This window comes from Culex pipiens, chromosome 2 (assembly GCF_016801865.2).
Source record: "Culex pipiens pallens isolate TS chromosome 2, TS_CPP_V2, whole genome shotgun sequence".
In the NCBI taxonomy this organism is placed as follows: Eukaryota; Metazoa; Arthropoda; class Insecta; order Diptera; family Culicidae; genus Culex; species Culex pipiens.
The window spans coordinates 60164168-60177042 of record NC_068938.1 but is presented as its reverse complement, the minus strand read 5'-3'; the positions used below and the strand labels follow the sequence as shown (position 1 = coordinate 60177042).

The window sequence follows — 12875 nt, the reverse complement described above, 5'->3', positions numbered from 1 at the left end:
GGCAATGGCCACTCCGGGTGTGGCCAATCCTGTCAAAATAGCCATTTTCATAACCAGTATCAAAAACCATGAATTTTGATACCCATATTGCCCCAATTTGTATGGTTCCGTAAATGTCCTCCCGGTAGAACCTTCCCTCAGTGTCATGGCCACTCCGGGTGTGGTCAATATCCTACCAGTTTGGTCCCAACCCCATTGCCCCAAATCATTCTGGTTTTCGGGTGACCGTCTTATCAATCTTCATTAGAACAGAATTCCTCCCAAGTTGGTGCACAACCTGTGTTTTTCAATGTGTGCATGTGTGTGTGTGTGAGCAATAAATTACCACCGTGGATCCGTCTTTGATGAAACCTCGGTAGGCACTGAAATTGGTCAGAGGCTATCTGTTAGCTTATATAGTTCGCATGAAATGTGGCAACAGTGGTGCAACATTCTCGCGTGACAGTTCCAAGAAAACAGGAGACGAGGCAAAATTTGCGCCATTTGGTTTTTGATACTGGTAATGAAAATGTCAATTTTGACTGGATTGGCCACACCCGAAGTGGTTGTCCGGTAGGAACTTCTTCAGAACCTTCCCCCAGGGCAATAGCCACTCCAGGTGTGACCAATCCTGTAAAAATGGCCATTTTCAAAATTTCATTTCCGGTTTCAAAAACCATGAATTTTGATGCCCATTTTGCCCCAATTTATATGGTTCCGTAAATGTCCTCCCGGAAGAACCTTCCCTCAGGGCAATGGCCACTCTGGGTGTGGCCAATCCTGCCAAAATGGCAATTTTTATTACTAATATCAAAAACCATGAATTGTGATACCCATATTGCCCCAAGTCGTATGGCTCCGAAAATGTCCTCCCGGTAGAACCTTCCCTCAGGGCATTGACCACTCCGGGTGTGGCCAATCCTGCCAAAATGGCCATTTTCATCACCAGTATCAAAAACCATGAATTTTGATACCCATATTGCCCAAATTTGTATGGTTCCGTAAATGTCCTCCCGGAAGAACCTTCTGCAGGGCAATAGAGATCTCCACGGTTTCTCTCACGCACACCATCATGCTGAGTTAGTATTTGTATTTGAAGTCTTGTTTTGGTTTTGAACGATTGTGATTGGCTGAATTCCAAGCAGCTGATTTTGTTTACACTTTTTTTACGCAGACATAGGCAAATCGAGTAGATCAATCGTCTGAAAAAACCAGCTGTTTACCACGTGCTCGTGGTAGAACAAAGGACACAGCTGATTTTGACAGACGAATCATTCTACTCGATTTGCCTATGTCTGCGTGTAATTAAACTCCAAACTAACACACTCTCGCGGGTGGATATCTCTATGGCCACTCCGGGTGTTGCCAATCCTGTCAAAATGGCCATTTTCATCACCAGTATCAAAAACCATGAATTTTGATACCCATATTGCCCAAATTTGTATGGTTCCGTAAATGTCCCCGGTAGAACCTTCCCTCCGGGCACTGGCCCCAATCACTTCGGTATTACGGTGACCGTTCTGGCAACCGTCAATAACTTCTTGGACCTCCTCTCAAGTTCGTGCACCACCTGTTTCTTTCAACGTGTGCGTGTGTGTGTGTGTAAGCAATAAAATTCCCAACGTAAGGTCCGTCTTTGATGAAAGTCTGATGGACACTAAATCAAAGAGTATTGAAAATAGAGCGCGGACTCGGAACAAATTTCCAATAAATTCATGGTACCAACCAAAGGTACAACCGTAACGCCTTCAATGAAGCGTTACTGTTTTTAGGCGTTATGAAAATTGAATTTGATTTTTTTTTGCATCACAGCAATCTACTCAGAAAAAAATGACAGAATCAAAACAAATTACCATGTTCTCCGACCCATATTCTGGAAAGCGTTTTTTGTTTGACATGGCCGGAGCCGGTGGGATATTGCACGTCTGTGTGCGAAAAGTGGTCTCCTGTAGGAACGGCAAAAATGTGCGCCTTCGTTGGCGTGAATTTTGAGGTAATTATCTACAATAAGAATTTGTTCCAGCTTGGAAAAAACTTCTACTTATATCACAATAGAAGACTCAATCCGTTATATTTTTTAGGTTTTGCCAAATGATATCGACTAGCTTCGTAAGATGACAAAGCATTGTGCTTGTGGGACGCCTCATGCTAGTGCTTGAAAAGGAGCTGTAATTGATGCCGTTTCCGGCAAGACTCTTCACAAAAAAAGTACAAGATCCGGGAATATGGTATGTAATCGATGGATTGTAGGCGGTTTGATCACGTGTTAACCTTAACTTTCATCTTTCAGAGGAACAGTACAGTACGCTTGTCACTAGGGTTGGAAGATGCTGGCCTCCTAGTCGGCTGGGTTTGAATAAAGTCACCTGCTTCATTGCAAGAAGCGGCTACCGTTTTGAGCAGGCAGTCAACTAAAGCGTTGGCGTTGGCGTTGGCGTTGTCGACGACGATGGAATGAGAGGGTTCGAGACATGCTTAAGTACTAATCAAGGTCCTCGAATCTACCACTGTTGGTACAGAGACTGGCCGTTAAACCAAGAGTTTGCTGCAAACAACAAGTCCTTAAATATAAGTCAATAAGCAATATCCTAGTTTTTTTTTTCATCTAACTCAATTCGAACTAAAAATTGGGCGCACTCAGATGATCTTCCCGCAAAGGTCGCGTATTTGTCTTTTTTTTTTTGGAAAGCGTCCGGTACAGCGAGAGAATTTCGAATGTCGTTACGTGTTGGGCACACGATCCTGAAAGCCAAAACTAGCCATTTACAGTAGATGGTGCCAAACCACCATTCTGATGTGTTTTGGAGAATAGTCAATCGCAAACCGCCAATGTAGGAGCTCGATGTTCCACGATCATCCGATCCGCTTCGGATCGGTCTTACTGGATAGCGTGAATTCTGTCCACGTCTAAACATATGAGGCCCAGCATCATTGTCAAAGATGATGCAAAGGATGATCCACTCTCGGTTCGCCCGAATCAGATGCTGTGTCTGCCGCACAGTGGGAATTAGCTTGCACGTCTGATTCCAGCAATAACCACTGGATGAAGCCGAGAAAAAAAGCCGTTTAGTTTGGTAGGTGAAAGGCACTGCATTCGGCAACTAAATTACTGGACTACCAACGACGAGCAAACATAGTCAAGTAATTCAGTGATATTTTCTAGAACGTGATTTGTTTTGACAATTAATTTTTCCAAACAGAGAAAAAATTTGACATTTAGAAATGTCATGAAAAAACGTAACGCCTTGACTCCACTGAACAGTAATTGCTCAACCCAATTTTGTTTTTTTTTTCAGACTGCTGAGACGTGTACCGCGTGTACCGCGTTACGGGGTCAAAAATTAATTGCCAGTGCACCCTCTCATTTCCCTTCTCTCTGACTAAATCCTCCAGAGGCTAACTTTTAGCTTAAATAGTTGGCACGGCATCCACGCAACAGAAACAAAATGTCACGCCGAGGGCATGCGACGGTAACGCTACATTTTCGAAAAATTTTGCATTGACACCGCAGATAGAGCTTTAAGACAAAGTCCTTTGTCAAAATGGCATTTGAGGTTTAGCCTTTAAAGATTAGAAGCTTTAGGTAAAATTCTCACTGGATGGTATCATTATGTTTTTGAAAAAAATAATTGCACGAATATATTTCTCGGAGTTTCATCATTTTGTAAGAAAGGCTCTATTTCCCCTCTGGTGATATTAAATCGGGTTTTTTGCAAAAAAAAAGTGTATATTAGTGTACAGACGACCTTATGTCCACTCAACCGTTACAAAAACCAATATCCAACCCGCGCAAGCGCACGAGCTAAAACCATGCACACCGTTGCCCGTTTCCTAGGCAATATGCAACCCTCAAACATTCGGATATTCCTCAGTCGCCACACGGTATCGGTGACCGAACACAGCAGCAAAAATGAAATTCAAAATCTACCACACCAAGGAACCCAAATCCGGCGAGGCCATTTCGGCGCTGGGTTGGTGCAACAACGAGGAAGTGTACAGCTGCAGCGAGGACCACCAGTTGTTCCGATGGACCTCAACGAATCGGGAGTTTATGCAGGTCGCCAAGCTGCCCGATGACTTTGCTCCGACGGATTTGCACTGGCTGCTGCCGAAAGGGGCGGCCGTAACGAGTTCCGGCGGGGCTGCCGGTGGCAAGGGCAGCGATACGCTGCTGATTTGCAGCGGTGACGGCCGGTTCATAATTCTGAACAAGAGTGCCCGCGTTGAACGGAACGTGTCGGCGCACAGTGGTTCGATTGTGGCGGGGCGATGGAGTCCGGATGGGGCGGGGTTGTTGACGGCTGGTGAGGATGGGATCATTAAGATTTGGTCGAGATCGGGAATGTTGCGTTCGACGGTGGTTCAGCACGAGGGGCAGATTAGGTGCGCTCGGTGGGCACCGAATGCGACAGCTATTGCGTACTGCCAGGGTCCGTTTGTGGCCATTAAGCCGCTGGCCGCGAACAGCAAGCTGACCAAGTGGAGGGCGCACGATGGGTTGGTGCTGTGTATTGCGTGGTCCAACAATACGGACATGTTGGCGTCGGGTGGTGAGGACTGTCGGTACAAGATTTGGGACGCGCAAGGGGCTAACATCTATACCAGCGTGAGTGATGACTACGCGATTACCTCGTTGGACTTTAGTCCGGATGGGGAGCTGCTGGCGGTGGGAGGATTCAATATGCTGAAGCTTTGCCATTATTCGGGGGTAAGTTGCTGTTGGTGTCAGTTGAACAAACTTGACATGCTAATGCCAATGCTTATTCCAGTGGAGCCACAGCATCAACCGCTTCAACCAGGACGTCGTTGGATCCTTGTTCAACATTGTATGGTCTGCGGATGGAACGCAGGTGACGGCCGGTACCAGCACCGGAACGATTCTGTTTGGACACATTATCGAGAGGGAACTGCGCAATCGCAACCTGAAGGCGGTTACCGCTGGGCGAAAGACGATCCTGCTGCATGACATTGTGGCACGAACGAAGGATACGTTGGACTTTTCCGAACGGATTATCAAGTGGGAGTTGGGCTATGGTCATCTGGTGGTCGCTACCTCCCATCAGGTGCACATCTTCAACGAGAATTACATCAATACACCGATAATTGTGGACGGAAGGGCAGAGATTAAAATTATCATCTTGGGAAAGAAGTAAGTTTTGTTCGAAATTTGACGTGCGACTTGTTCTAACGGCATGTATTGTAGGAATTTTCTCCTGGTGGACAACAACTCAATCTGGATTTACACCTACACCGGTCGGCTTCACCTGAATCCACGCTTTCCGGCGTCGCAGTCCCAGATTCCACACCTCAACAGTCGGTGTGTGTCGCTGGGTCTGGACACGTTGGCAATCCGCGACTATTCCGACCAATCGTTAATCCACGTGTTCGACCTGCTACCGGGAGCAACTCGACAGGAAGAACCGTACACCATCCAGAACAAATCCGCCCTCGTCGAGGTGGCCGTCTGTCGGTTCGGAAACCCGGACGATCAGTACCTGGTGTTCATCGACGTCAACCGGGACCTATTCATCACCAACGTTCGAAGTGGCCCCGATTACATCATCCACAAGATCGGAACCCAAGTTTGTACCGTCATGTGGTCCAGCGACACCAACATCCTCGTCGGTCTTCACGACTCCTGCTACAGCGTCTGGTACTGTCCAGGGGAAGCCTGCACCGATCCCACCCTGATCGCGCTCACCACCTTCACCTTCGACACCAGTGAATTCGGCAAGAACATCACGCTGGAGAACTTCGAAGGTGCCAACGTTACGTTCCGCAGTTCCGGTGCCATCTTCACCGTTTCCGTGAAAACCTACTGCGTAATCCTGCACAAACTCTTCGCGGACAACTCCTGGGAACGCGCCCTTAAACTCTGCCGTCTTGTCCAGAACCAGATCCTGTGGGCAACCCTGGCCGCGATGGCCTCCAAGCGGAACCAGCTGGAAATCAGCGAGGAAGCGTTCTCAGCCGCACTCCAAATTGACAAGGTGAACTACCTAAACTTTATGAAAGATCTCGGCCAATCCAGCCCCGAGCAGATGGCGGAAAACTCCATCATGAACGGGCGCGTCCAGGAGGCGGAAATTATACTGCTGCACAACCGGAAGATACGGGAGGCGATTCTGTTCTGCTTGCGGATGCACCGCTGGAGCCAGGCGCTGGAGATTGCGCAGAAGCACGACACGGACCTGGAGCTGGTGATGAAGGAGCGTCGGAAGTACCTGCAGGCGCTTGGGAGGGAGGAGCACGATCCGAGCTATTTGGCGTTGCAGAATTGAGCGTCGTTTGACAACTGTTTCTGCATTTTTTTTTTATTTGGATGAAACTTTGTACGAACCTTTTCTACGACCAATAAGATATTTTGCATCCTTAGTTCGACCATACAAGTCTCTATACAATTTTGGCAGCTGTCCATACAAAAAGGTTATTAAAATATTCAAAAAGCTGTATCTTGAGAACTTTATGATCAATTGCTTTTAAAGAACCTTCTTTTACAAAAGAAATAGTTGAAAGGAACACCATTCTCTATGAACTTCTAACAATCACACAAGATGTAAAATATGGTTAATTTGGGAAATAAAATGAATAAAATAATAAAAATTGAATGGCCCCTTTCAAAAATAAAGTACTTTTGTTCCAGCCATCAAGGAATTTTCTCAATTTTTCCATCAATGAAAATTCTCCTCCATCGATTGGTTACAAGAAATTAGTTATTGGTTAATTTGTTAAATACCTAGCTGATAATCGCAGGTACCATACATAAAAGCTACCGGATATTTCTTAAGACTCTTCCGAAATTGACCTTTCTAGTAAATGCACGAAATCGAAGCCTCTTGATTCGATCTTGAAGAAGAGAAGTTGTGTTGGGCTCTACTGACTAATTTGTGTGTTTGTGTTCGCGAGATTCCTGTCTGTTTGATGGCCATCAGAAAATTTGTTCGTTAGATTATAGTGCGCGTTGCGTTGTTGGCAGAAGAGTGGGACTAGACGAATTTAAATTGAAGCCAACGCGCGCGCGTCGTTTGTACCACATGCAATTTGCTCAAAAGGGGCGACAATACAAAATACTTACAATTACAGCTCGTCATCAAAGTGGTGAATGTTCTGCAGATGATCACCGTAATCGGTGGCTTCGCTGCCCACAAAGATGTCGTAGTTGTCGATGATTTCCTTGTACGAGAGACGATCGTCGTGGTTGTCGTCTGTGGACGCAAAGAGGTGGCCCACTTCGTCCTCTGCCACTTCGCTGCAAGTTCACATAAACATTAGAGTTTTTTTTTTTAGTTAACCCTCTAACGCCCAGAGCTGTTTGCTTATCGTAAAAATAGTAAATGGCTTAATTTTGGTACAATAATGCAGGAAATACTTTACTTTGACCCACAAACATCGAATTGGGGCAAAAAAGTAGAATTTGAAGTGGTGCACCAGAGCACCATCAGGAAGATGAGCAACTTTTTTTTAAACCACAAAATCTCGTTTTCTTCAAATCTATTGGTTAATTTGTTTGAAAACGCTTCGAAATGTGTAAAAAACTACTTATTCTTTGCTGCAAGACCATATTTCTGAAGTATTAACTACAAATTCTAAAATCTCTGCATTTTCAGGTTTCTTTGATTGGCTCATTCAAAACCTACAAACAACCATTTTCATGAAAAATGAGGAAAATAATAAAATTATCGGTCTAATAACAATGTTTTGTCTTGTTTATGAATAGTCAAAACGTTTATAAACTTTTGTTTTGATAAAAATAAGCTTTTTCTGTAATTTAAAAAAAAGTGCTCCTGAATATTTAGTTGCTCATATGCCTAGGTGGTGCTCTGGTGCACCAAATGAAAAAGGTTGAAAAACACTTAAAACCGGTCCAAACTCACAATGTTATTCACAGGGGTTCTTGTCCAAGGTTCAAATGATAGCAAAACATTTTTTGTTTCATAAAATTTTGTGCTTGGTATTTTTTACGGGCTTTCGAAAACAGGTCTTATTTATTTCCCTAAAATTGGCCCATTTTTGTCTACATTTCACACTGTAACTTTGCTTGTGCTTAACCAAATTTGATGAAATTTGGGAAGACGTTAGTATACATTCTACATGAACACCTGCAACTTAAAGCACCATGAAAAGTTGTGTCAGTTCCGAGATATTTGAGTTCAAAGTTTTGGTGCTCTGGAGTAACCACGGGCGTGAGAGGGTTAAGAATATGTTCAACTTACTCATTGCTAGGCAAAATCCAGGACAGAATTTCATTCCCGTTCAGATAGCCATCACCGTCCTTGTCATAATCGTTGTCAAACCGGTCCTTCTCCGTTATCAGCCACTCCTTGTCATGGTTGCGAGACTGCTCCGCGGCGTACTCTTGGAAGTCAATCTTGCCGTCCCCGTTCGCGTCCTTATTGCGCAAGGTTTGCTTCAGCACCACGGAAAACATCTGCGGGAACTCCTCCGGCGACATGAACAGGACAAACTCCGCCGAGTCCAGCTTTCCGTCCTTGTTTTCGTCGGCGGCCTCGAACATTTCCTTGTCGTCGGCAATCAGCTTCTTCTCCTCCTCCTTGGTCGGATCAAACTGCCGCTCGCCGTCCTCATCGTCGTCACTCTCCATCCCGTAAGTATCCGCGTAGTATTCCTCCCAGGTGATGATGTCGTCCCCGTTGGTATCAATGTCCTCAAACCTATCCGCAGATTCCTCCTCCGCCAAACTCTTGAACGACCTCAAAATCCACGCCTTCAACTCATGCCTGTCGACAAACTCGTCATGGTTCAAGTCCATCCGGGTGACCAGCACGGCCAGCCGCTTCTTCGACTCTTCCGGCGACAGATTGTCAAACTCTTCCGCCTCCTTCACACTGCCCAAAATTGCCTCGTGGTCAAACTCGGAGTGGTGCTCGCCTATCCCGTCCATGTGGTGCGAATCCCGCGGGGCGTAGCTTCCATCCTCGAGGCGCTCCTTGGCCCCTCCGCCGGCAGTGTGCGAGTGCTTGTGGGTTGTGGCCGCCACCGAAAGACCCAGGACGGTCCCGGCTAGCAGCAGAAATACCTGCAGGTTCATTGGCCTACGGGGATGACGCAAGAGAGTAAAATTAACAGCCACGCAAGAAACGCATCAAATTCAGGAATTTCGATGTTCTAATTTTAGCCCCGCGCTTGCAATTGTCTGCCGGAAAAGTTCAAGTGGATTTCGTAACTGGTTCGAGTTTCAAGTTGAGGTGAAAAAGCACTGGTTTGCAACTTACCTTGATGGTTTGTTCGATTTTCCTACTCGTACGCGTCGTATCGATTATTTCCGGAATGAAATAAAAATTTAAAAATCCAGCTGCGGAAACGATTTTCTGCTGGCTTGCTGGCACTTCTGCTGATGTACGTGATGTAAACAATGCGATGGAGGATTAATGCACTGCACTATCAAACGAAAAGGGCGATCAGTTGAAAAATATTTCAGGAATAAAAAGATCGGATAAAAAACTTTCACTTCTGTTTAATTTTAGATTTAAAAATTGTTGTATAATTATTCAAAAAATAGATTCCATTTAAGCCGTTTTCGATTGTTTGCATGTTAGCAAAATGACATTTCAGGTGCACGTTCTAGGAAAACTAAACAGTATTTTTAGTTTTTCAACTCACTTGTTTGCACGCAGGAAAAATTGTTGGCTAAATATTGAATTCGAACAACGAATTCGTTTTTGCGCTGCGAACGGAAATAAAATATGATATCATTTTAAGCCTAATAAGCGGTCGTGTTTAAATGATGCTAGATAATCTGGAATGTTCCTTGAAATTTACTAAAACCAAGCAAAAGACTCGCTTCGAAGTTAATTTTTCCAAATTGATTTAAAAATCCATTTCAATTATTTTGACGTCGTACAAAGGTCAATAATATTACAAATTTAGGACCCAATTTGATGTTAAAATCAAAACATTTTTGTTCATGATTCGATTATCCGAAGTCTCTTATACACCTTCGGATAATCGAGTGTGAATTAAAATTAAAACAAAGCCTGAATATTAAAAAAAATCTCAAATAAAAAAATCTGAAAACATAATAAACATAAAAAAAATCAATAAGTTTTCTAAAAATCCCATAAAAACTTTTTTTGCCTTCCTCACCTTACTGAGGAAAGGCTATAAAATCACTCGAAAAATGAACTTCTTAATTCGACCTCGTAGACCCACCTTCATGTATAGCTATCGACTCAGAATCAAATTCTGAACAAATGTCTGTGCGTGTAGTACACGTGTCTGGGTGTGAGTCCATGCACCGAAAAATATTCACTCGATTATCTCCGGACTAGCTGAACCGATTTGGTTTCATTCGATGACCCTAGTTAATATCATAACGTTTAGTAAAGTACTTCAAAAGTTGTGCTAAAAAAACGATTTCTGCCAAAGTTCGGAAGATTGTAAAAAGGGTGGTTTTTGTAAGAAACCCCGTATTGTTTTATATTTTTAGAAAGGTATTTGAAAGACCTTTCGAATGAGCCTAAAACATCGAAGATCTGACAACCCTATCAAAAGTTATTAACACATAAGTGTTATTTACACACTTTTTGGAGGCCGGATCTCATATATTTCGATGAAAATGATTTCCGGGTCCATCATGCGATTTGTCGTTAGTTAGATAATCAAAAGACCTTTCAAAAGAGCCTAAAACATCGAAGATCTGACAACCCTATCCAATGTTATTAGCACTTTAGTGTTATTTACACACTTTTTGGAGGCCGGCGTGGTGATTATTGCATTCGATCGTAATATTACGATCGTAATTTCTAGACTCACGATCGAGATTTCTCGATATTAAGATTACGACTTACCATCGACAAATCTCGATCTACCATCGACAAATTACGACTTACACTGAAAGAAAGGCCCATAGTAATATTACATGTTTTACACATGAATTTGCCCCATACCACTTTGCATGTGAAAGTCATGTGTAAATCACATAGAAAATTTTCATCGCGCTGCATGTGCAAACCAAGTGAAAATCACGTTAGCTTCATGTGTCGTTTCATGTGACTTTTATAAGAAATGCTTATGAAAATTAAATGGATTTCACTTTAAAATCAAATGTTTTTCAATTGCTTTTCAAGTGAAGATTTTTGGTATCCTTTTCTTTTTCTTTTTTATATTCATGTTTTGAAATAAAAATGCGTTTCGTGCATTCATTAGTTTTCCATTTATTTTTAAAAATATATTACACTTTAAGCCTTCTACGAGAATACACATACACATCACTTTTTCATTCACACTTCACACAAAAAATGCTCTCCGTATAAGCAGCAAGCCGTGCTCCTGCGCCACACACCGGGACTCTCGCGGGTCTCCTTGGACATTTCCGGATCCTCGTTGACAATCATAAACATGCCTCGATGGGGGTCAGTCATCATCAAAAAAAAATGTTATGCAGATACTTAAAAAAATTTGAGGCAGCGGCGACGAGAAGCAGATGATAATTCCCTGGAAATATGATTAAAAAAATGGTTAGGCATAAATTTTTGTCCAAAGAAATATTTAGAAAATACATACCATAGTTTTAGAGATAATCCTGCCACAATTTCGTGAAAATAAAACCCTCTTTTCTGGCGAATAGTCCAATTTAAACGCGAGAGCTCTGACTCAGATTTAATGTGAGTGGCCATCTTGACTTAGACAATTTTTTTCTTTTCGAACTTCAATATCAAAACATTCGATAGTAACGAGAAATTCACTTGAAACCTAAAGGAAAAGTCAATTGGGGTGAATCGAAGTGCAATTCACGTGAATCTGGGATGAAAATCCCATGAAAAAAGAATGGATCAAGATGGCTGTAGCTGACGCGGTTTTCACGTGCATTTATAATGAAAGTCATGTCTAAGTCAAAGGAAAAGCATGTTAATTCATTGTGTTAGTTTTTGGATTAGCTCACGTGAAAAAGCATGTGAACTTGCTATGTTGGTTTTTTTCAGTGTACCATTGAGAAATTACGATCGTAATTTTACTGTTGAGAAATCTCGATCGTGGATCGAGAAATTACGATCGTAATTTGTAATACCATTTTTTGAATATTTTTTTATTTCAACGGAATTTTAATTTCAAAAACTTCAAAATTTTCAAAAATTTCAAAAATTAAAAATAAATAAAAAATTAAAAGATTCAATAAATTCAAAATATTAAAAAAAATACAAAATTTAAAATTTCCAAAAATTTTAAAATTTAAATTTTTTTTGAGCTTTTAGATTTCATTTAAATTTTTGGAATTTTTTTGAAACTTTTTGAATTTTTTAAATTTTGTGATTTTTTAGAATTTTTGGAATTTTTTGATTTTTTTTTTTTTTGATTTTTGGGAATTTTTAGAATTTTTCTGATTTTTTTATTTTTCATTTTATTATATTTTTTCATTTTTTTTTATTTAAGTTTTTAAATTTTTTATTTTTTTAAATTTTTTAAAAAATTTTAAATTTAAAACAACCACCAAAGGGTGGATTAAGTAACGTTTTTTTATTTTTGTAAATTGGAAATACAAAATAAGACTTACGATAAAAAAAATGGAATGGAATTCATAATTTTCGGAAAAAAATATAATCTTTAGATTATTATAATCTTTAGATCATTGAAAATCAAACAAAATTCAAATTAAAAAATTACAGATGAGAATTCCGAAAAAACATGAAAATAGTAATACTTATTTCAAACCGGTCAAAAATAGCAGTTTAATATATTTCCAAATTCATCAAATTAACCATTTTTGATATAGAGCCGATACGTAGTTCCAAAGGGGTAAAAAAAGAGGAAGCGATTTCCTAGGGCTTTTTTAACCTCTCTGTCCATTTGAAATTGTCTTTGACCGGTTCTTACCAATACAAATGTTTAATATTTTGATCATCAAAACAATCTCCAACCAAATAACACCAACGCATACT

At 41.5% G+C, this 12875-nt stretch overlaps 2 protein-coding genes across 3 annotated transcripts; one reads left to right on the top strand and one right to left on the bottom strand.

The window, feature by feature from the left end:
- The first annotated feature begins 3707 nt into the window (after window positions 1-3707).
- On the top strand, window positions 3708-6350 carry LOC120413637 (intraflagellar transport protein 80 homolog). Its single transcript, XM_039574553.2, has 3 exons — window positions 3708-4687; window positions 4749-5128; window positions 5183-6350. The coding sequence occupies exons 1-3, from the start codon at window positions 3890-3892 to the stop codon at window positions 6258-6260; spliced, it is 2256 nt and encodes a 751-aa protein (XP_039430487.1). The 5' UTR covers window positions 3708-3889; the 3' UTR covers window positions 6261-6350.
- Window positions 6351-6672: 322 nt separating this feature from the next.
- Window positions 6673-9369, bottom strand: LOC120413632 (reticulocalbin-2). 2 transcript variants are annotated; one of them, XM_039574548.2, is made up of 3 exons: window positions 9213-9369; window positions 8193-9032; window positions 6673-7228 (listed from the first exon to the last, which is right to left on the bottom strand). In XM_039574548.2, exons 2-3 carry the CDS (start codon window positions 9026-9028, stop codon window positions 7057-7059), a joined length of 1008 nt encoding a protein of 335 aa, XP_039430482.1. In that variant the 5' UTR covers window positions 9029-9032; window positions 9213-9369; the 3' UTR covers window positions 6673-7056. The 2 variants fall into 2 exon arrangements, with proteins under 2 accessions (XP_039430482.1, XP_039430483.1); XM_039574549.2 differs by lacking the exon at window positions 9213-9369 and having other exon boundaries at window positions 8193-9170.
- Between the last annotated feature and the right edge of the window lie 3506 nt (window positions 9370-12875).